General features: G+C 48.3%; 1 protein-coding gene across 11 annotated transcripts in view; it reads left to right on the forward strand.

Annotated features, from left to right (window-relative positions):
• Positions 1–23,953, forward strand: part of TTBK2 (tau tubulin kinase 2) — a 314,450-nt gene that overhangs the window by 142,113 nt on the left and 148,384 nt on the right. For all 11 annotated transcript variants that reach the window (XM_065595339.1, XM_008169904.3, XM_065595338.1 and 8 more), the window contains one exon: positions 5,014–5,161. In XM_065595339.1, coding sequence (XP_065451411.1) covers positions 5,014–5,161 — 148 coding nt within the window. The remainder of the gene's footprint in view (positions 1–5,013; positions 5,162–23,953) is intronic.

Here is a 23,953-nt window from a genome sequence, read left to right on the forward strand (position 1 = left end):
CAGCAGTCATTAACCTCCATTGATTTTAGTGCCCATAGGAAGCTTTGTAACTCTTCCCTATGGAGCCAGCCTACAATCCCTGGCTCACAAATATACAGATAACATTTATAAAGTTGATGCAACAGTTTTAAAGATATTGCTTTTTTCATAATATCTATCACACTGTGCATCATTTTTATAACTTCGTTACATTTCATAAATATTAAGCATAGGAGAACTTCAAGCTTATCTAAACAACTTCCATATTGACAGCTAGCCACATGCCAGGTTTGAAGTTCTAAAAAGCAACCAATTTTGAGTTCTTAGAGCTTAAAAGAAAAGCTGAACAAACCTGCACAACTAAGTGCTATTTTTGTAATTATCTCTCTACAGTTGTAATTATCTCTCTATTTCTTTTTCAGTGATTGGCTTCCCTAGCTTCCTATGACTGCTATTGGCAAGCTGTCTCTTTATAACTTGGGAACATTTCTAGGTGGGGAACCAGGTCAGGTTATAAAAAGGGCATATAGGGCATGACCCAAAGCCCATTCCGTTGACTTCAGTGGACTTTGGATTTCAGGCCTATAGGCAGATATAGCTCCTAGTCAAACCTACACCCTTATGAAGCCATTGTTAGCTCCCCCATGTATATTTTCCCTGCTCATGTTTCATAGGCTTCAAGGCCAGAAGGGACAATTGTGATCATCCAGTCTGACCTTTTGTATAACATAGGCCATAGAATTTCCCCAAATAATTCCTAGAGCATATCTTTTAGAAAAACATCCAGTCTTGATTTAAAAATTGTCAGTGATGGAGAATCTACCACGACCCTTCGTAAATTGTTCCAATAGTTAATTACCTTCACTGTCATAAATTTCTGCCTTACTTCCAGTCTGAATTTGTCTAGCTTCAACTTTCAGCCATTGGATCATGATTTTGTGCTCTATCTTCCTTCTTTTTATCTTGCCCTTTTGTTATTAGTTTGATCTTTAGTCTCTATGATTTCCATCTTAAAAGTGACCTGTGAAGGACTTTTTTTTTTAAAATTGGACTTGTCTTTTGGTTTCTGAATAACTGTTTTTCTTTTTCTTTTCGCCTTTAAAGTATCAGTATTGGTCTTCTCTTTAGTCCTCCCTCTCCCCTCCCTCCCCCCAAGGCTCTTATGCATACACATGTTTCATGTATGCACATACATGTTATACATATGAGTATACAGTAATTCCTCACTTAACATTGTAGTTATTTTCCTGGAAAATGCGACTTTAAGCGAAATGATGTTAAGCAAATCCAATTTCCGCATAAGAATTAATGTATATGGAGAGGAGGGTAGGTTCCAGGGAAATTTTTTTCACCAGACAAAAAACTGTATTATATATAATATACACACACAATATAAGTTTTAAACAAACAATTTAATACTGTACACAGCAATAATGATTGTGAAGCTTGGCTGAGGTGATGAAGTTAGAGGGTGGAAGAGGGTGTGATATTTCCCAGGGAATGCCTTACTGCTAAACGATGAACTAGCATTCGACTGAGCCCTCAAGGGTTAACACGTTGTTAATGTAGCCTCACACTCTACAAGGCAACACGAATGGAGGGAGGGGCGATAGCATGGCGGACAGACAGACACACACACCCTGTGTGACGGGGGAGAGAGAGAGAGAGAGAGATGCGCATTGCCCCTTTAAGTACGCTGACACCACATTCTAAGTACCTTGCCTTTAAAAAGATCAGGAAGTTGAGACAGCAGCTGCCACCAGCTCTCTCCGTCCTGAGCCCTGTTGTGTCTCCCCCCTGCTCTATATGGAGAAGGGGTAAGCGGGGGGGAGGGGAGTAGGAGGGAGGGGGACACCCTGACATTAGTCCCCCTCTTTCCCCCTCCCCTGCACAGCAAGCAGGAGGCTCTGGGGATCAGCTCCAAGGCAAAGGACAGGAGGCTCTGGGAAGCAGCTCTTGGCAGTGGCGGGAGGGACAGCTGAACTGCCAGCAATTGGTAGCCTGCTGGGCAGCTGCTGCACAGGGAACTTAGGGGGGTTGCCAGTCCACTCTGGTTCCAAGCCCCCACCAGCTTGCTGCAACAGGCAGTGGACAAAGCTGGCGGCTGCCAAACAACTTTATAAGGGAGCATTGCGCAACTTTAAACGAGCATGTTCCCTAATTGATCAGCAACGTAACAACGAAACAACGTTAACTGGGATGACTTTAAGTGAGGAGTTACTGTACATTGTGTACATTTTAAATAAAAAAGAAAGGGGTGTTGACATTTTTAAAAGGTTCCAATGTCTCAGAGCACCGTTATGTCCTGATCTGTGTGTGTGTGTATAACTCCTTTATATTTAAGGGATTTTTTTGTTACTCTGCTGATGATTATCCGGGGCCTTTCTGCAAGGGAGAACGAGTGAGAAACCAATTGACTAAATACAAAGCACTGTTAAATGAATAAAATAAAACAGGAAAAAAGAAAATATTTGTTTGTTTTGGGGGGGGGGGGGTGTTCTTGTAATCGTAGTAGGTACAACATTTTCAGATGTGATTTTTTTTTTTTTTTTTTTTTTTTAAACGAACCCTTTGCAGGTCATATTCAAGCTACTGACTTAGCAGTACCCTCCTTAATTACAGAAATGAACTGCTTCTTCTATTCAGTAAGCTCTGGCATATTATAAATGTATGCAAACTGGACAGAGCCCAGGCAACCAGTAACACATTTTACTCAAAATGATATGCTCTTAGCAAGGAAGAACAGAAAGTATTTATTTGATAAAGATTCATGTGACTTCTGAAGGTCCCTATCTGGAGATTTTTGGTGTACTTTATTCTTTATAGTAAAGGAGACAGTTGCTATGGACTGCAAAAAAGTGACCTAATAAACCTGTCTTCTGAAAGGTGCTATGATGTGAAACTCCCAGAAATTCCATATCTGGCATTTCATGTCCTCATTTTTTGATACTCAATACAGACAGATGTATTGGGGTGGGGTGCTACAATATATGAGCAAAAAAATATAAGTAAAATTTCTGAATAAATAATATTTCATGTATCATCAGATTCTTCCTTCTTAGTAGGAACTTAGGTTATTTTAAAAAATTACTCTGCCCTTCTCCATCAGGTTAATCACATACAGTAGATCTTGTTAGCTCCATCTTCAAATCCTAAAGAGAGGCTAATGTGCTGGGTGGATTTCTAGCTGGATGATTTCCAGATTCACAGAATACTTAGATGGCATTCAGGATAATGTAGTCAGGTGACCCCAGCAAATAGTGCTTAGAAAATGATGGCAGCCCTTTCAGAGCAAAAGTGGTAAAAATGCAATAGGGTATATTTCTTAATGTGACCCCTTCTCCCCTCCACCCCGCCCCCCCCCCCCCCCCGGCGCCCTTCTTCACTGCATTCCTACTTTAACAGCTTTGGAACAGTAGGGGTGGAAGGAGATAGTTGTACAAAATCAATCAAATCACTGGCTGAAACAAATCTAATTTTTACCATACCAAAGAACAGACTTGCCCATTGTGAACTACAAAGCAGGGGCTGAAAGACTACCCTCTAATATTGTCGCTGAACATATCACGTGTCAGCTAAATATTTTGTGACACTTCTTGTTACTTCCTCCTAACACTGGTAAGACAGAAAATATCATAATGCTACTATGTAAATCCATACACCCATCCCTTGAATACTTCATGCAGTTCTGATTGCCCCATATCAAAAAAAGGTGTATTAAAATTGGAAAAGTTACAGAGAAGGGCAACAAAAATGATTAGGGGTTTGGAACAGCTTCCATATGAGGAGAGATTTAAAAGGCTGGAACTGTTCAGCTTGGAAAAGAGATGACTGAGGGGGGGAATATGATAGAGGTCAATAAGATCCTGAATGATGTGGTGAAAGTAAATAAAGAAGTGTTGATTATCTCTTCGCATAACACAAGAAACGGGTCATCCAATGAAATTAATAGGCAGCAGATGTAAAACAAACATAAGGAAATACTTTGTCACACAATGAACAGTCAACATGGGGTACTCATTGCCAGGAGATGTGAGGGCCCAAAGTATATCTGTGTTCAAAAAATAATTAGTTAAATTCCTGGAAGGAATAGGTACATCAGTGATTAGTAACCAAGATGATCATGGATGTAACTCAATGCTTTGGGTGTCCCTAAACCTCTGCCTGCCAGAAGCTGGGGCTGGACAACAGGGGATGGATCACTTGATAAATTGCTCTGTTCTGTTCACTCCCGTTGAAGCATCTGGCACCATTCATTGTTGGAAGATCGCATGCTGATCTAGATAGCTTGGTCTGACCCAGTATGGCCATTATGTTCTTTATGAGATTTTGTATTGTGTATTGTTGAAATTTTTGTAATATGCCTTATGTTAATATGAGTGGAATTAGGGGAGGAAAGTACTGTGAGCAGTAGTAAAAATTCAAATTTAAAGATCTTTTCTAAATTGTGGTTTTATTTTTAACTATTATGCAAAGGTCATTGCACACAATAGAAAATGCTATGCTGGTTCTGTTCAGAGACCCAAGGAACTTGTAAGTGTGTGTATATTCAAAGTATATATTCCTGAAGAAGAAAAAGGGGGCATATTTTTTAAATATTTCACTGTACATTGATCTATGAATTTTTTTGTTTGTTTTGGGGTTTAGGTGCTATTTTAGTATATGAGGAATGAATATATTGGGTATACTGTGGAGTCCTTTCTTTGGCTATCTCTACATTAAGAAATGTTATTATGTTACTAAAACATTTTAACTAACATGATGGTAAACACTATGTAAAACCTAGCGTAGATGTGTGGGACAAGGTGGTTTAGCTGATAGTAGTTAACCTTAGGGTCCTCTTATGGTACCACAATGAGCTAACACATTTTTAAACATGACTCCTCTTGCCCACACTAAAGGTGAAATCATGTTAGTTAAAAAATGGTAGTAACATGATATAGTTTCCTACTAGGAGAACAATGCATAGAAATATTAATATATTTTGTTTCCTTTTGTCTTTTTGTCTCCCCTATATGCTTCTTTCTAATGCAGCTGAGGAAGATAGGAGGTGGGGGGTTTGGAGAAATTTATGATGCTCTGGACTTGCTCACCCGGGAAAATGTTGCACTAAAGGTTGAGTCAGCTCAGCAACCAAAGCAAGTCCTGAAAATGGAAGTGGCTGTTTTGAAGAAACTGCAAGGTAAGGTGGTTTCCATGATATACCAAAAAGCTAGTGAATGGTAGGTGGCTAAGAGCCACAACTGCATTCCCAGTCACTCGGGTCCATATTCCTTTTCCTTATTCTGTAAATAGTACCATTGAACTCAATGGGGCTAATCAAGGTAAGGGTGAATCTGACCCTTTGTGTATATTGATTTTCAGCAATGGTGAGCAGAAGCTTCTAGTTCTTGGCATACTGGGCAGGGAAATCATTCACTTCTAGTATGTGGAAGCTTATGATGGAGGTGCCCTTATGATCTGAATAGGATAAGAGAAAATTAGCAGAAAGGTTCAATTGTTTTAGAAAGCGGAAGTTCTCTTAATCTCCTATTTTAGCTTCTTTCTGGATCCTGTCTCTTTGTTGTTAGAGACTCTGCCCTAGCGTTGTGTTTTTGTGTGTGTTTTTGTTTTGTTTTTTAAACTTTTGCTTAAGTCTGCCTCTTTGGTTGAGGGCATCCAGCACAGGAATACTTGTACCAGTATTTCATAGTTTCTGTCTTCTCAAAGGGAGGGTTTCTCAATGGATTCTGTGATACTGGTTAGAGCACATCTATATTCTTCTTCGAGTGCTTGCTCATATCCATTCCATTAGGTGTGTGTGCGCCGCGTGCACGATCGTCGGAAGATTTTCTACCCTAGCAACACCGGCGGGTCGGCTGTGGAGCCCCCTAGAGTGGCGCCTTCATGGCGCTGAATATATACCCCAGCCGACCCGGCGCCCCCTCAGTTCCTTCTTACCGCCCCTGACGGTCGTTGGAACTGTGGAGCGCGGCATAGCTGTTCTCCACTCTCCCTAGCTTAGTTAGTTATTCGCAGTTATAGTTATATTTATAGTTCTAGTGTTTATAGTTAAATAGTTAAATAGTTTTTAAAAGTTGTTCTAGTTGTTATAGTAGTTCAGGGGATTAAGGGGGTCGTCTCCCCCTTTCTCCCCCGGCCGCGGGGCCGGGCTCATGCCCAACGCTCCCAGCTTCAAGCAGTGCGCCTCCTGCGCTAAGCCTATGCCCACGAGCGACCCGCACGACTCCTGTCTGAAGTGCCTGGGAGAGTCCCATCAAACAGATAAGTGCAAGATCTGTAAGGCCTTCAGACCAAGGACCAAGAAGGAGCGGGACTTTCGGCTCCGGCAACTCCTGATGGAGGCGGCACTTAGTCCGGACGCTCCATCTACAAGTCAGGCCCCGGCACCTAGCGCCTCGGTGCGCAGTGCCCCGGCGGCACCGGCCATGCCGACCACGCGAGTGGCGTCGGACAAGCCTCCCCGGCACCGGACCTCGTCGGCACCGCAAGCACAGCAAGTGCCTCGGCGCCGGTCATTATCCCCGGGGCATAAAAAAGCCCATAAGACGGGGACCTCCGTGCCAAAGACGCCGGCTCCCCCAGTGCCGGGGGTAGAGCCGCGTCCGCCGGTGGAGCACCGGAAACAGGTGCCTCCAGCACCGTCGACTCCGGCGCCGAGGCCGTTGAGTCTGGTGCAGATAGCGTCTCCACCGAGACCGGCGGTGATACAGTGCCTCCCGTCGACTCCAGAGACCTTTGCGGCGGCGAGAGACTTAATAGCTCTCACGGAGCCGGCACCGCCCCAACCACCGGCACCGACGGCACCGTTGACTCGCCCGGTCCAGTCGAGGGGGAAACCTGCCTTGATGCGCCCTCCATCGCAAGGGCTGGAACCTCGGCACCGATCCAGGTCCCGAAGCAGGTCCCCACGCCGCTCGCAGTCCCGGCGCCGAATATCACCTCGGTGCCGAATATCACCTCGGCACCGGTCGTATTCGCGGCCAAGATCTTCTTCGCGGCACCGCTCTACGTCTCGGCACCGCTATGATCGTCGGCACCGATCAACGTCGAGACGTAGTTCTCGGCACCGCTACGGTCGACGCTCGACGTCGAGAGGCCGCTCCCGGCACCGGGCATACTCCAGGTCCTCGTCGAGGTCCAGATCCGACTCCCGGCACCGACGAGGTCATCGGCACCGATCGCGGTCCCGGCACCGTTCGCCGGCACCGCGTAGAGATAGATCATCTCCGGACCGGCACCGTGCGGCACCGCAGCCCACGGGAATCGTCTCGACTCTCTCGGCACCGCCATGGCCATCGAGATCGGTGTCTCGCTCCTCGGAGGACCTATCGAGATCGGCATACTCCCCTCAGGGGCAAGCCGAGGAACAGGACTTGGGCCATTGGCAGGAGATAACAGAGGACCATTCTCATGGCCCATCTCACTGGTCGTTTTGGACCCCGTGGGCGTACCATCAGGGGCAAGGGGCTCCAATAGCTTCGACCTCTCGCTCGGGTCACTCCGTTAGAAGGGCCCCGGAGTCCACCATCTCTCGGCCTCCGCTAGGGGGCATGGAGGCTTCCGTGTCCGCACCACCTGACGCCCTGGACCCAAGCGCAGGTGACGCTCCGGCCCAGGAGCAGGGAGACCAGGACCCTCCCCTGGATCCTGTACCACCGGAGGCATCTTCCTCTTCCTCTCCGGATGAGGCAGTGGCGGGCACATCGTGCACAGGTCCACCTCCAATAGATCTTTGGGCTCACCAGGATCTCCTGCGTAGGATGGCCCGTAATATGGACCTGCAGGCGGAGGAGATAGTGGAGGTGCAGGACCCCATCGTGAATATCCTCGGAGCGGATGCCCCATCGAGGGTGGCGTTACCCCTGATCCGCACGATACAAGCCAATGCAACTACGATATGGCAAACTCCTGCCTCTATCACACCCACAGCGAGAGGGGTGGAAAGGAAATACTTTGTTCCGTCCAAAGACTACGGGTACTTGTATACCCACCCCCAGCCGTGTTCACTGGTGGTGGCATCAGTGAACGCAAGGGAGCGCCACGGTCAGCAGGCCGCAGCGCCCAAATCGAAGGAGGCTAAGCGCCTCGATTTGTTCGGCCGTAAAGTTTACTCAGCCGGAGGGCTGCAACTTAGAGCGGCTAACCAGCAGGCGCTCTTGAGCCGCTATAACTTTAACTCCTGGAACTCTATGGGGAAGTTCAAGGAGTTGGTTCCCCAAGAGTCCAGGGAGGAGTTTGGAGCCCTGGTAGAGGAGGGTAAGAAGGTGGCTCGGACCTCCTTACAGGCCTCCTTAGACATAGCGGACTCTGCTGCGAGAACCCTGGCCTCAGGTATCGCTATGCGGAGGATCTCCTGGCTCCAGGTTTCGGGCCTGCCTCAGGAACTGCAGCAAACCCTGCAGGATCTGCCCTTCGAAGGACAAGGGTTGTTTTCAGAAAAGACGGACTCTCGCCTGCAGAGCCTCAAGGACTCCAGGACAATCATGCGTTCCCTGGGGATGCATGTTGTGGGCACTCAGCGCAGGCCATTTAGGCCGCAGCCTCAGCGCTTCTACCCCCCCCCCCGCCTCGTCAGAGACAGGACTCGGCCCGGAGGCGAGGGCGAGGTGGTAGACGAAGGTGGACCGGCCCTCAACCCGGTCAGAACCAGGGGCCACCTAGACCACCTTCAGGCCCCAGGCAGAACTTTTGAAGGTGCGGTCGAGGACGGCGCCCCAGTCATCCCCCAGGATCCAGCCCCCTCCTTTCGGGATCGCCTTTCCCATTTCCACCGTGCCTGGTCCCTTATAACTTCGGACCGTTGGGTCCTTCGCACGGTGGACAGGGGATATGCTATCCAGTTTTCTTCAATCCCCCCCTCCTCCCCCCTTCCCCGTCCCTCTTCAGGGACCCTTCTCACGAGCAACTTCTTATACAGGAAGTTTCCACGCTCCTTGCTATGGGGGCCATAGAGGAGGTTCCAGTGGAGTTAAGGGGCAGGGGATTCTATTCCCGTTACTTCCTCATTCCCAAGTCCAAAGGAGGTCTGCGACCCATCTTGGACTTGCGCGGACTCAACAAATTCGTAGTAAAGTTGAAGTTCCGCATGGTCTCTTTGGGGACCATTATCCCTTCCCTCGATCCTGGAGACTGGTTCGCCGCCCTCGACATGAAAGATGCATACTTTCACATCGCAATTTACCCGCCTCACAGACGCTTCCTGCAGTTCGTGGTAAGCAAGGTGCACTACCAATTTGCAGTCCTTCCCTTCGGCCTATCCTCGGCCCCAAGGGTGTTCACGAAATGTATGGCTGTCGTGGCAGCGTACCTTCGTCGGCAAGGGATACAGGTGTTCCCGTACCTAGACGACTGGCTGGTACGCGGTCGCACCAAAGAGCAAGTTCGAGCTCACGTCCACATAATAGTGCACACATTCAACAAGTTGGGCATCCTACTCCACAAGGACAAATCCACTCTAGAACCTACCCAGAGAATAGAATTCATCGGCGCAGTTCTAGACTCCAGACGCGCACAAGCCATCCTGCCAGACAACCGCTTTTGCACCATCGCGAGCCTCATTCAAGGACTCAAGGCCTTCCCAACTACCACGGTGAGGTCGTGCCTTACCCTGCTGGGTCACATGGCTTCCTGCACGTACGTAACCAGGCATGCCAGACTTCGGCTTCGCCCACTTCAAACCTGGGTGTCATCAATATACCGCCCACATCGGGACAGCCTGAACATGGTGGTCACGGTCCCGAACTCGGTCCTGACCTCCCTCACCTGGTGGCTAGATCACAGTGTGGTTTGCGAGGGGATGCCATTTCACGCCCCACAACCCTCTCTGCACCTAGTCACGGACGCTTCATCTCTGGGTTGGGGCGCCCATCTCAACGAACACCATACCCAGGGCCTGTGGACTGCATCCCAGCTAGCCCTGCACATCAATGTTCGGGAACTGATGGCGGTGTGCCTGGCGTGCCAGGCATTTCTCAACCTCCTACGTGGCCGCTGTGTGTTAGTTCTCATCGACAACACCACGGCCATGTTTTACATCAACAAGCAAGGAGGAGCACGTTCGTCAATTCTATGCCAAGAGGCCATTCGCCTGTGGGACTTCTGCATCGCCCACTCAATCCATCTCACGACATCGTTCCTCCCTGGAGTCCAGAACACTTTAGCGGACCGACTCAGCAGGTCCTTCCAGACGCACGAGTGGTCTATCCGTCCGGACATCATACATTCCGTCTTCCAGAAGTGGGGGTTTCCCCAGATAGACCTGTTTGCATCTCGAGACAACAGGAAGTGCCACGTGTTCTGCTCCCTGCAAGGTCGAGCTCCGGGCTCCCTCTCGGATGCGTTTCTCCTTCCCTGGAAAGACCACCTGTTTTATGCCTTCCCTCCGTTTCCTCTGGTCCACAAGGTACTGCTCAAATTGCGCAGAGACCAGGCACAGGTGATTCTGATCGCCCCAGCGTGGCCGAGACAACATTGGTACACCACGCTGTTGGAGCTCTCAGTTCAGACACCGATCCCGCTTCCATTATGCCCGGATCTCATCTCTCAGGACCACGGCCGCCTGCGTCACCCCGACCTGCAATCACTCCACCTCACGGCATGGCTGCTCCATGGTTCACCCAGGCAGAGCAGCAGTGCTCGCACTCTGTCCAACAGATTCTGCTGAGCAGTAGGAAGCCCTCAACACGGACCACATACTTGGCCAAGTGGAAGCGGTTCTCCTGTTGGTGCGAACAACGAGCCACGTCCCCGTTACAGGCACCTATTCCTCTCATATTGGAATATCTCCTCTCCCTAAAACAGCAAGGGTTGGCGATATCTTCAATTAGAGTTCACCTGGCCGCTATATCGGCTTTTCACCCAGGGGAACTCGCGTCTTCGGTATTCTCTAACCCGATGGTTGTTAGATTCCTCAAGGGCTTAGACCGGATGTACCCACAGCAGCGTCAGCCCGTTCCGACGTGGGACCTCAACCTGGTTCTCTCCAAGCTCACAGGTCCTCCATTCGAGCCACTGGCCACCTGTTCACTTCTGTACCTATCCTGGAAGACAGCCTTCCTCGTAGCCATCACCTCAGCAAGGTGCGTTTCTGAACTCAGGGCGCTTACATCTGAGCCCCCTTACACAGCTTTTTCATAAGGATAAAGTGCAGCTTCGTCCACATCCTGCCTTTCTCCCTAAGGTGGTTTCTCCTTTTCATATCAACCAGGATATATTTCTCCCGGTCTTTCATCCTAAACCACATGCCACTCGCCAGGATCAACGTTTGCATTCCCTGGACGTACGCAGGGCCCTGGCCTTCTATATTGACCGCACAAAGCACTTTAGAAAGACGACGCAACTCTTCGTTGCAGTGGCTGACCGAATGAAAGGCTCACCGGTCTCCTCACAACGCCTATCCTCCTGGATTACGTCTTGCATCCGGACCTGCTATGACCTGGCAGGTGTCTCAGCACCGCACCTCACCGCTCACTCCACGAGGGCCCAGGCTTCCTCGACGGCTTTCCTGGCGCAAGTTCCGATCCAGGACATTTGTAGAGCAGCGGTTTGGTCATCAGTCCACACATTTACAGCTCACTACGCACTAGTGCAGCAGTCCAGAGACGATGCTGCTTTCGGATCAGCGGTTTTGCACACAGCAATGTCTCGCTCCGACCCCACCACCTAAGTTGGGCTTGGGAGTCACCTAATGGAATGGATATGAGCAAGCACTCGAAGAAGAAAAGACGGTTACTCACCGTTGTAACTGTTGTTCTTCGAGATGTGTTGCTCATATCCATTCCAAACCCGCCCCCCGTCCCCACTGTCGGAGTAGCCGGCAAGAAGGAACTGAGGGGGCGCCGGGTCGGCTGGGGTATATATTCAGCGCCATGAAGGCGCCACTCTAGGGGGCTCCACAGCTGACCCGCCGGTGTTGCTAGGGTAGAAAATCTTCCGACGATCGTGCACGCGGCGCGCACACACCTAATGGAATGGATATGAGCAACACATCTCGAAGAACAACAGTTACAACGGTGAGTAACCGTCTTTTCTTTATGGCTATTTCCACTTTAGTAAGAGAGACCGAAGTAATGATATTTAGAATTCTGAAGCACTTTTGGATGGTCAGCCAGTTAGAGCTCAATTAGCTGAGCATTCAGAACTACATAGTTTGATTGACTGGTGATTCTTGCGTGTTCAATAATTAGATCACCTCATTAGCTTAACATTCAAACTTTTTAAAGGCAAAAGCAGGCTACTGGTACAGAGAGAAATGTAATGGCTTCTCTTTATTATTATTATTATTATTTATTATTCAGAGCAGTGAAGTTTAAAACATTACCTTATTTTTTTAAACAATACAATTTTCTTTAAGAAAACAAAAAAACTGGAGACTGCTCCAATATTAATCTGTGCAGCTGCCAATCTCCCTTGCTGTTTATAGTTTGTTTTTAGATTCTTAGTTTGGATAAAACAAAAACTGCAAGACATATGGTGTTATCCAATCAGCTGACAAGGTCACATTGCAGGAGCAATAGCAGCCTCTGCTCCATATAGATTTAATACACCAAGCACGCTCATGCAATTATACAAGTACTTTAATAGGCCATTTCATTCCAAGGGTGGAATTCACAAGGGGGATTTAGGTACTGCAATATTGAGTATTGCAGTCCCTATCTTTTAGGCACTTATCCAGCTAGTAGAATTCAGAATGCTGACTTAGGTGCCCAGGCTCTTGATACAATAAAAGGGAGAATTAGACACCTAAGAATGGGATCCACAAAAGCCAGCAGTCTGACTGGGGAGCCGCCTAAGCATGCCTGTAGGAAATAACAAGCAGAGATGTTTGGCCTAAACCAGAGGTGGGCAAACTAGGGCCTGTGGGCCACATCCGGCCCGTGGGACCATCCTTCCCGGCCCTTAAGCTCCCGGCCAGGGAGGCTAGCCCCCAGCCTCTCCCCTGCTGTCCCACCTCCCCTACAGCTATGCTGCCACGCGGCTGTCTCCAACCTGGCGGCATGGCTGCCAGTCCTGCCACTCTGAGCGGCATGGTAAGGGAGCGGGGGGGAGGAGAGGGCTGGATAAGGGGTAGGGAGTCCTGGGGGGCAGTCAGGGGACAGGGAGCAGGGGAGTTGGATGGGTTGGGTGTTCTGAGGGGGGCAGTCAGGGGACAGGCAGCAGGGGGGCAGTTGGATAGGTGTGGGAGTCCTGGGGAGCCTGTCAGGGGCTGGGGGTGTGGATAGGGGTCGGGGCAGTCAGGGGACAGGGAGCGGGGGGGGGGGGGGGGCGGTTGGGGCGGGGAGTCCCGGGAGGGGGCGGTCAGGGGACAAGGAGCTGGGGGGGGTTGGATGGGTCAGGTGTTCTGAGGGGGGCAGTTACGGGGCAGGAAGTGGGAGGAGGTAGGGGCCAGGCTGTTTAGGGAGGCACAGCCTTCCCTACCCGGCCCTCCATACAGTTTCACAATCCCAATGTGGCCCTTGGATCAAAAAGTTTGCTCACCCCTGGCCTAAACCCTGCCGTGCGGAGGAAGTTAAGCGCCTGTCTCCACTCAGAATTCACAGTTACGAACTCTGTCCCAGAGTTAGGTGCCAAAGCCAGATCAGTACTACTTTGAGAAACAGAGAGGAGAAGAAGAAGGTGCCCTTATAAATTTTAACCCAGAGGTTAGAGCATTATAATATTTTTTTACTATAGGGGATCCATACTATGGATTGACATATAAACACATTACTATTTTTTGGATCCAAGTTGATAGGATTACTTTTTGCTTGACAGACAAGAAATTAGACAAATGCCAGAAAATGTTTTTGCTGTCTAGCTCCTAGCAGCAAGAATCTCCACTCATTTTTCTACCTCACAGGTTTTCAGTATGCACAGACTAAAGGTTTCAAATAGGGGAAAAAAGTAAGTAAAATGGACAGAAAATGCTATTTGCAAAACAGTGTTACAGCTATTTATTGCAGAATATTTTTGTCCTGTCTGCTATGTCATGTGCCTCTAGAAAGTAGACTTGGGCTACTAATTGCGGGATTCTGATTTTGTTGTTGTTGAGCATTGTCTGTTTGCTGCTGAATTAATACATAAAGGAAGACACAGTCATTGCCTCAGCACTGAGAGTACCATACAGAATGCTCTGGAGGACAGCTCTTAGAGGTTTTTTTGTTTTTTTAAATATATATTTCATTGGTAGATTAATTCTCGGAGGATTTGTGGAAGTTGTAAGCTTTAAGGAATGCTTTGAAAGAACAGAAGGTGGCAGTTTGGCCTCAATCCAGCAAAACATGTAGGCACATGTGTAACTTTAATCACACACATAGTCCAAATAATTTCAGTGAGATTACTTACATGCTTAAAATTACACTTGTTCCAAAGTACTTTACTGGATCAGGGCCTTATTGCACAAGAAGTGAGAAACTATTCCAAGCACAGAACTTGGCATGGGGAAAAAAATGAAAATACATGAGAGAAGGTTTCAAAGGTAGTGGTGAGGGAGGAATAGTGAAGTGAGTGAGAAGGGAAATAAGAAGAAATGGAACAGGAATAAGAAGATATGCAGATCCTTGAAGAAAGGTTCTAGAGTGCAAAATCAGTATTTTTAATGTTCTATTGTTAGAATTTTTCAATAATACAATGGACATGTTTCATACACTGCAATAATGAAGTGAAAGTAGTAGTATCATCGGTATAAAGTACGGTCAGTAATGGAGAGCTGCAAAGAAACTGTTTTATAGTCCTGATTCAGCAAAGCAGTTATCCACATGCTTAAGTATGAGTAGTTCTTCAAGTGCTTGCTCATGTTGATTCCAAGTAGGTGTGTGCCTGCCATGTGCACAGTCGTCAGAAGGTTTTTCCCCTAGTGGTACCCGTCTGGTCAGCTGTGGAGCCCCCTGGATGCACCTTCATGGCGGTGTATATAGGTCCCTGCCTGACCCGCTGCCTCTTCAGTTCCTTTTTACTACCAGTGACGGTCGTTGGAGCAGCTCTTCTCTTGCTATGGGAAGTGATCCCCTAGTGGACTCTTTCTTGTTGTACCTGTAAATAGTTGAAAATTTTGTATTAGTTAGTTCAAGTAGTTTTTAATTAGTTTAGATAAGTTTCAGTTGGGGGTTTCCCCCATCAGGTTCCCTTCCTGGGGACCAGAGCATGCCTCAGTTCAAACCTTGCGGGTCTTGTCTGAAGCCTATGCCAAAGGGAGACCCACAAAACTCCTGCTTAAAGTGTTTGGGGGAAGCCCATCAGACTGAGAAGTGCAAAATCTGTAGAGGCTTCCGCCCAGGGACTAAGAAGGAGAGGGACTTTAAGCTGAAATGACTCCTCATGGAGTCAGCCCTTCGTCCCCAGCTGGTACAGGCGGCATCTGACCATAAGCCCAGCACTTCAATGCAGATCGCACTGGCCTTAGTAAAGGAGGCTGCAGCGCCAAGAAAGGACTCTGGCTCCAGGGACTCTCGGCACCACCATTCCCTGGTGCCTAACGCTGTTCCCATTTGCCAGTTCCGCACAAAAGAAGGAAGACTAACAGAGGTCGCTCTCCCACTAAAGCAGTGGAGTGAGAAGGCACCAGTGGGGTGCGTCCTGCACCGGGACACTCTGCTCGGTCTCAGACTCAGCTGGCACCATCGACTCTGGCCTCACAGGGAGGTCCGTCGAGTCTGGTTGTAGTGGACTCCCCGGTGCGGGAGTGTCAGGAAGAGGACCTAGACCTTCCCTCCATGCCGGACACCTTTGAGATGGATAGGGACCTCATAGCGATGATGGTGAAGTCCTCTGCATGGGCACCAGCACCGCAAAGAGGCACCCTGCCCTCTAGGGGCAAGCTGGCGATGATGCGGCACCGCTCGCCCTCACCTCGGCACTGCTCCCTGGCACCATCTCGCTCCGCACCGCCTTGGTTGCCAGGGTCCAAATCCTCTTTGGACTTGGAGGTGGAATCGTATGCCTCTAGGCGAAGCCGGCACTGCTTTCTGCACTGCTCCAGACAAGAGGAAGGGCAGCCATTGCCTATGATGTCATGCCCTCTGAAGTGGCAGGTGCAAGCTCAATGGCCCTTCTGGACCTCGTGGGCCTACCACTAAGCCCAAGGGGCAGGGTCCAGATCCTTGTCAGTAGTTTCGGAGGCATGGGCCCCTCCATCATCAACATCTGTAGTCCAGGAACCTCCGCGAGAACAAGAGATTGGCATGCAGACCAGCACTGAGACTGCAGCAGGACCCGGCACTGGGGCTGGTACCGAGATGGGCCTGGGCCTGGAGACCAAAACCATGCAGGGCATCTTGGTGCAGGGGGATCCCCACGAGCCAGAGGGTCAGGAAGACCCGGTGCCCCCGTGCGCATCTTCCTCATCCTCCCCTGATGAAGCAGTGGCGGGCACATCCACCATGCTGCCAGCCATGGACAACAGAGCCCACCAGGAGTTGATCAGAAGGGTGGCTCCAAATTTGCGCATGCAGGCTGAAGTAGTGTCGGAGGAGACCAACCCCATGGTTGACATTCTGCTGCTTGAAAGACACTGAGGGTGGCTTTGCCCCTCATTAAGACCATTCCATAACACTAGTAAAGCATTGTGGCAAACTCCCGCCTCTCTTCTGCCCCCCCACCCCCACAGCTAAAGGGGTGGAGAAGAACTATTTTGTGCCTTCAAAAGGGTATGAGTACCTGTTCACTCACCTTCAGCCGGGCACTCTGGTGGTGGAGGCTGCCAACCAAAAGGAAAGGCAGGGACAACTGGGATCGATTTCTAAGTCCAAGGAGGTGAAGAAGCTGGACCTGTTCGGTAGGAAGGTGTATTCTACTGCCAACCATTGCCAACCAGCAGGCAGTCCTTAGCCACTATAGTTTTAATTCTTGGAACATGTCCAGATTTCAGGAGCTACTTTCGGTTGACTCCTGCTTGGAGTTTGCTGACCTCCTTACAGGCCTCCCTAGATTCGGCACACTTGGTAACCCATACCATGGTGACAGCCATAGCCATGAGAAGGAGCTCATGGCTTCAGGTGTCAGGACTCCCGCATGAGGTCCAGCAAACCATTCAGGACTTGCATTTTGACTGTGTAGGGATCATCTCGAAGCAAACCAACACTAATCTCCACAGCCTGAAGGACTCACGGGTCCCTGGGGCTTTGTATGCCAGCCCCCCAAAGGAAGCATTTTAAACCGCAGCCCACCCCTCGCTTCTACCCAGCTCCTCCTAGACAGGACTATAGTAGGAAGCGAAGCAGGAGTAACAGACAGAGACCCTCTCAGTCCTCCTCTAACCAGGGTCAGGGCTCAGCAAAGCAGTCCTCAACCTCCAAGCCAAACTTTTGAAGGCACTCCTGGGGGCGACGCACCAGTTCAGATCCCAGATCCTTCCCCTCCCTTCGTGAATAGTCTATCCCATTTCTACCATGCCTAGGCACAAATTACCTCGGACCAATGGGTCTTGAGGACAGTAGAATTGGGATATTCTCTCTAATTCTGTTTCCTCCCACCCTCCTTCCCTGTCCCTCTTCTCACAAGCAACTTCTCATGCAGGAGGTGCAAATGCTCCTACAACTCGGTGTGGTAAAGGAGGACCCTCTAGAATTCACGGGTAGGGGGTTCTATTCCTGGTATTTCCTAATCCCGAAGGCCAAGGGATAAAGTTCTGCATGGTCTCTCGGCTTCTATTATCCCCTCCCTGGGGACAGAGGATTGGTACGCTGCACTTGACTTGAAGGACACGTACTTTCACGTGTCCATAGTCCCGTCCAACAGACGGTTCCTTCATTTGTGGTTAACAACACTCACTATCAGTTTACGGTTCTCCCCTTTGGCCTCTTGGTGGCCCCTCGGATGTTCACCAAGTGCATGTCTGTCATGGCAGCCTTCCTGCGGAAATGGCAGGTGCAAGTATTCCTCTACCTTGACGACTGGCTAATCAAAGGCCGCTCCAGGGCCCAGGTGGAGGTCCCTGCGTGCCTAGTTTGGATGACTTTCCACAAGCTCGGCCTGATACTGAATGGCCAAGTCGACCCTAATCCCAATGTAGAGAATAGAGTTCATTGGAGCTCTCCTAGACTCTGGTCAAGCCAGGGCATTCCTTCTAGAAACTTGATTTCTCTCCATGGGCGCCATCATAGAGGAACTCGGGCGATACCCCACCACTAAGGCACGAAATTGCCTGAAGCTGTTTGGCCATTTGGCCGCAAGCATGTAGTACAGCACACTAGGCTGCGGCTCCATCCCCTTCGGCTTGGCTAGCCTTGGTGTACAGGCTGAACTGAGACCACCTAGACAAGTTGATCACACTCACTCCCCCAGTTATCGAGTCCCTCAAGTGATGGCTCGACCTGCAAGCAGTGTGTGTGTGAGTGCCCTTCTCCGGTCCCAACCCTTGCTGTCTCTAGTAACCGATGTGTCGGCAATAGGTTGTGGGGAGCACTTAGGAAGACTCAGGGCCTCTGGTCCCAGGCAGAACTTTCACTGCACATCAACGTCCGGGAGCTAAGAGCAGTCACCTTGCTTGCCAAATGTTCCAGGCCCATCTGGAGGGCAGATGTGTATTGGTATTGACCGACAATATGGCAGCAGTGTTTTATATAAATAGGGTGATGCTCGTTCCTCTCCCCTATGCTCGGAAGCCCTCAAGCTGTGGGACTTCTGCATCTCCCACTCGATACATCTAGAGGCATTGTATCTTTCAGGTTCCCAGAATGAACTGGCCGATCATCTCAGCAGGTCATTTCACAATCACAAGTGGTCCCTCCGCCCAGATGTTGTGATCAACGTCTTCCAACAGTGGGAGTTTCCCGAAATAGATTTGTTTGCAACAAAGTACAACAAGAAGTGTCCTTCCTGAATCATAGCCTGGGCTCACTCGCAGATGCTTTTCTCCTCCCTTGGAAGGACCATCTACTGTATGCTTTCCCACCTTTCCCGCTTGTGCACAAGGTCCTCCTGAAGGTCAGAAGGGAGGGAGCATCAATCATCTGACTAGAACCAGCATGTCCACACCAGCACTCTTCTAGACCTGTCGCTGGACATGCCAATAACCCTGCCCTGGTCCCGGACTTGATCATGCAAGACCATGGCCACCTCCAGCATCCCAATTTGCAGTCTCTCCATCAAACTCTGTGGCTAAACCCCTCGGAGATCACATGCTCAGACCCTGTTAGAGAGGTCCTCCTTGGCAGCAGAAAGCCATCCACCAGAGCCACTTATCTGGCCAAGTAAAAAAAAGTCTCTCATTTGGGCATTACAAAAAGACACTCCACCCTTACAGTCATAGATTCCCTTTATCCTGGACTATTTGCTGCATCTGAAACAGCAAGGTCTGTCGATATTGACAGTAAAAGTGCACATGGCCACTATCTCAGCTTTCCACCCTGGTTCAGCCGGTCACTCCGTTTTCGCAAACCTCATGGTGGGCCGCTTCCTGAAAGGATTAGATAGGCTGTACTCTCAAGTAAGACAGCCAATTTCCCCATGGGATCTCAACCGGGTGCGCTCTAGACTGATGGAATCTCCTTTTAAGCCCTTAGCAATATGCTCTCTCCTCTACCTTTCCTGGAAAGTAGCGTTCTTGGTGTCTATAACTTCAGCCAGAAGAGTATCTGAGCTTAAGGCCTTAACATCGGAGCCCCAATACATGGTCTTCTATGAGGACGAGGTGCAGTTGCGACTGCATCTGGCCTTTCTCCCAAAGGTAGTTTTGCAATTCCACATGAAGCAGGACGTTTTTCTTCCTCTATTCTTTCCTAAACTGAAAGCTAGCAACAGGGAATGAATGTTCCACTCCGTGGATGTCAGGCGAGCATTAGCCTTCTACGTTGAAAGAATGAAGCCATTTTGAAAACCAATACAACTCTTCATTGCAACTGTAGAGCAGATGGATGGGCTTCCAGTATCGTCCCAAAGGATCTCTTCTTGGATCATGTCCCGTACCTGGGTGTGCTATGATGTGGCAAAGACATCTGCCCCTGCACTGACGGCACACTCCACAAGGGCGCAGGCATCCTCAGCGGCGTTTCTGGCACAAGTTCCTATTCAAGACATCTGCAGGGCAGTGACGTGGTCGTTGATCCACACCTTTACGTCGCACTGTACCATTACACAGAAGGCCAGAGACAATGCAACATTTGGCAAAGCGGCACTACAATCAGTGATTCCATTAACTCTGACCCCGCCTCCTAGGTAAGGCTTGGGAATCACCTACTTGGAATTGACATGAGCAAGCACTCAAAGAAGAAAAAACGGTTACCTACCCATCGTAATTGTTGTTCTTCGAGATGTATTGCTCATGTCCGTTTCCAAGACGCACCCACCTCCTCTTTGTTGAAGTATCCGGCAAGAAGGAACTGAAGAGGCGGCGGGTCATCAACGACTTATATAAACTGCAATGAAGGCGCGATTTCAGGGGGCTCCACAGCCGACCCGACAGGTACTCCTCGGGAGGAAAAGCCTTCTGACGAATGTGCACGTGGCGTGCGCACCTTCTTCGAATGGACATGAGCAACACATCTCGAAGAACAGCAGTTACGAGAGGTATGTAACTGTTTTTTCTATTGATGTCAGTGGGACTATACAAGTGCCTAAATTCTTTGCTGAGCCAGGTCCTTAAATGAGTATTTGAAAAGTTTACTAGAGAACAATGTTTGTACTATAGTTTGTTTTAATATTAACTAATACATCTAAATTTAGAAACCAGTTCTGGGCTCTAGGACCTAGTTCACTGGATTTCACATATACATTTATAAATAATGCTTCACAAGAAAGTCCTAACTAATCTCTAGAAAATATAAAGAACTGGAATTATTTATTAAAAGAATAGATCCCTTAAGAGCAGTAAGTCTGAAATGTTCACTTTAATAAACAAAGTTTTAATCCGCACCATCATATTGTTTCGTACCAAACCAGTTGACTGGTACCAAGTCTCAAGAGGTTCATTAATATGTGTGTTTTGAAAATGCACAGTAATACAACCATTTTGGATAAAAATGAATGGTATGAACATGATCGTGTGACTGAACATCCCCATTAAACCTAAGGCTGGCCTGCCTCCTATGAATCTCCAGAATCTTCAGGACACACCTCTAGGCAAAACAATTTACAGGGAACCCTCAAAATGTCCTGGAATTCATCCTCAAAAATTTCTTTGAACAAACAGTATCAAAAATAGAATTTCCTTAGACATAGGTCTGGTCTACACTTGGAGGGGTTGCGGGGGGGGGAGATATCGATCTAAGTTACGCAACTTCAGCTACGTGAATAACGTAGCTGAAGTTGACGTACTTCGATCTACTTACCGTGGTGTCTTCACTGAGGTAAATCGACAGCTATCACTCCCCCATCGACTCCGCCTGCACCTCGGAGTCGATGGGAGAGCGCTCGGTGGTTGATTTATCACGTCTAGACTAGATGCGATAAATCGACCCCCACTGGATCGATTGCTGCCTGTTGATCCAGCTGGTAATGTAGAATAGCCTACTAAATAACTTGAGATACTTAATTCAATTCACAGGAAGTGAGGCAATATTTTTTTTTTATGCTCATGGAATTACAAGTACTATGAATTCCCATCCAAAAATCCCTGGACATGTTGGTGATATATATAACTGTGGTGTATATCAATAGCTCATCTACAAGAATCACAATAGTAACATATATCCATTCTTTTTATATTTTGGCTTGATGAGTTTGTCCGACCAGGATACTTGAGACTCAATGAAAAAGTATCATGGGTTTGGTTTTTGTAAAATAGTAATCTATATATTGATGTCTGATGTCTGTCTTATATTATCTAGCATCTCTTCTGTCAAGTGAGAAGACTGTAAGCTTAAGAAGTTTCTGGATAACTGGTTTGTTTGTTTACAGAATGCTAAAGCAAGCTATAGATTAATTTATGCACAGTTCTCTACCTCTAGATTAGTATTAAAATCTGTATGAAAAATAAGCAGCACAGAACATCTTATCCTGTTTGGGCTTCTGAATTTCAGTGAAATTGTTGTTGAAGCACTTGATTACAGTGTTGCTAGCTTTTGATGGTATGTCATTTGACTGATGCTTTGTATCTGCTGTGTGCTAAAGGCCACTGGTGCAAAGTGGTCATGTCCAGTTTTAGATCTAGCCCTCCATCATTCTCTCAGAATATAAACTGGAATCCTTTCACTTTATTATGAAGTGGAAGATGAGTGTATTAAATTTAACTAGAAGCATTTATGATGCTTGCAAATGATTAAGAACTTATTTATCTTATTTCCTGTTTTGTGCATACTACAGTGGAGCTAGATGCTGATCTGTAGCATCAATACGTTCCTGAACATACTGACTGAGCTTCACGCTTCAAAGTAATATGATATTTGCAATGCATACTGGAAGTATTCAGTATTCAAGTGGCAAAGTAACTGTGCTCATTCAACTGGAATGGAAAAGAGATTTTTGTGACCTAAAGTTTCATAATACAGATAGATCGGGATAATACAGGCCTATCTGTCTTGCTGATTTCATTCCTTTTTCTGATGTCTTTCTAGCTCATTGTCGTATCTGTAAACAAGAGATGTGTACAAAGGAAATATGTCCTGAGGTTATGGAACATATTTTCATGAGATAAGTGTGACCTGATCACTCACTGATGGTGTAGAGATGAGTAGGTAATAGGAGCCGATAGGTTTTTTCCATCTTTATACCTTTTTGTTGATTTTTTTAAAATATGCTCTGTGTTGTCATTTCCACTTGTTTTATTTTGCTGCAAAGAGGGAAGGAGAATGGAAATGGGAAGGGCACTGCAACCAAGTTTTGTATGATTCATTATGTGACACTTTTTTACTCATGAGAGAAAGTCATTGATTTTCCTACCTTCCTTCCCAAAGGGAATGAAAGCAGGAGTGAGCAGAATGGAAAGGCACAAGCCAATCTCTCTTAGCCGCCCCCATCAGCAATGGGAGCCAGTGTGTGTCTGGGAAACAAATTCCTATACATGTCCCCTCCCATGCCCAGAATCACATGTGTGTATGAGAGGGAAGCATGAAGTATCTAAGTTCATGATTGGTGGTTGAGAGGGGAGAGTAAGGCAGCTACATATTGAGGGTTGGAAACCTAATGCAGTGTGTGTAGATAAGTGAGAGAGAGACTGAGATACTGGTACAGCTTGGGGCCAGTACTGACTCCTTCATCTTGTGTCCCTACTGGTCACCCAGTGCTGCCACCTGCTCCTGAGTCTGGCTATCCAGGGTCCAGCAGAGGGAGTAGTAAGAAGGGAGGCAGAAAACCTCCCTGCAGAGTTGATACTAAAGTATCCCCTAGTGCAGTGGTTCTCAAACTTTAGCAACCCGAGAACCCCCATTTTGATTTAAAAAATTCAGGGACCCCCATGGCTGCCCACTCAGGCCCCGCCTCCACTCCGGCCCTGCCTCCACTCCACTCCACCCCTTCCCCCAAGGCTCCATCTTGCCCCACCTCTTCCTGTCCCCGCTCCTCCCCTCCCTCCCAGCGCCTCCTGCATGCTGCTGAACACCTGTTTCCCAACGTGTAGGAGGCACTGGGAAGGAGGGGGAGGAGTTGCAGACCCCAGTTTGAGAAATGTTGCCCTAGTGGGAATTGCTGCAGGGGGAAATGCCAGCTTCTTCCTTTCAGCCCAGCTGGATGTGTGAGAACCTAGGAGGGCTGTGATGGAGAGCTGACGGTATAAATATTACACAAAAAATGACACTTGGCAGTTCTGAGAAGGATAGGACATTTTGAGCTGTCTAGAACTGCACATGATGCACTCAAATATGGTGTAAATGGGAGAGTGTGACATACCTAGGTGCAATCCAGACCAGTGGGAGGGGGGTGTCACCCCTGCCCTGCAATGTTGGATGCCTTACAATACCTTGCTTAAGTAGCTCCCACTTGGGCTGCTCATGGATAGCCTTCCAGCATGCAGGTCACTCTGAGATGTGTTTGTGTAACTGTAGCCTATCAGTCACACTCTAGCTCTCACCAGCCTTGGTTATACTGCAAGGTGACCCCAACATATTCCCAGTTCAGGATTTCC

The sequence above is a fragment of the Chrysemys picta genome, chromosome 4 (assembly GCF_011386835.1).
Source record: "Chrysemys picta bellii isolate R12L10 chromosome 4, ASM1138683v2, whole genome shotgun sequence".
Classification (NCBI taxonomy): Eukaryota; Metazoa; Chordata; order Testudines; family Emydidae; genus Chrysemys; species Chrysemys picta.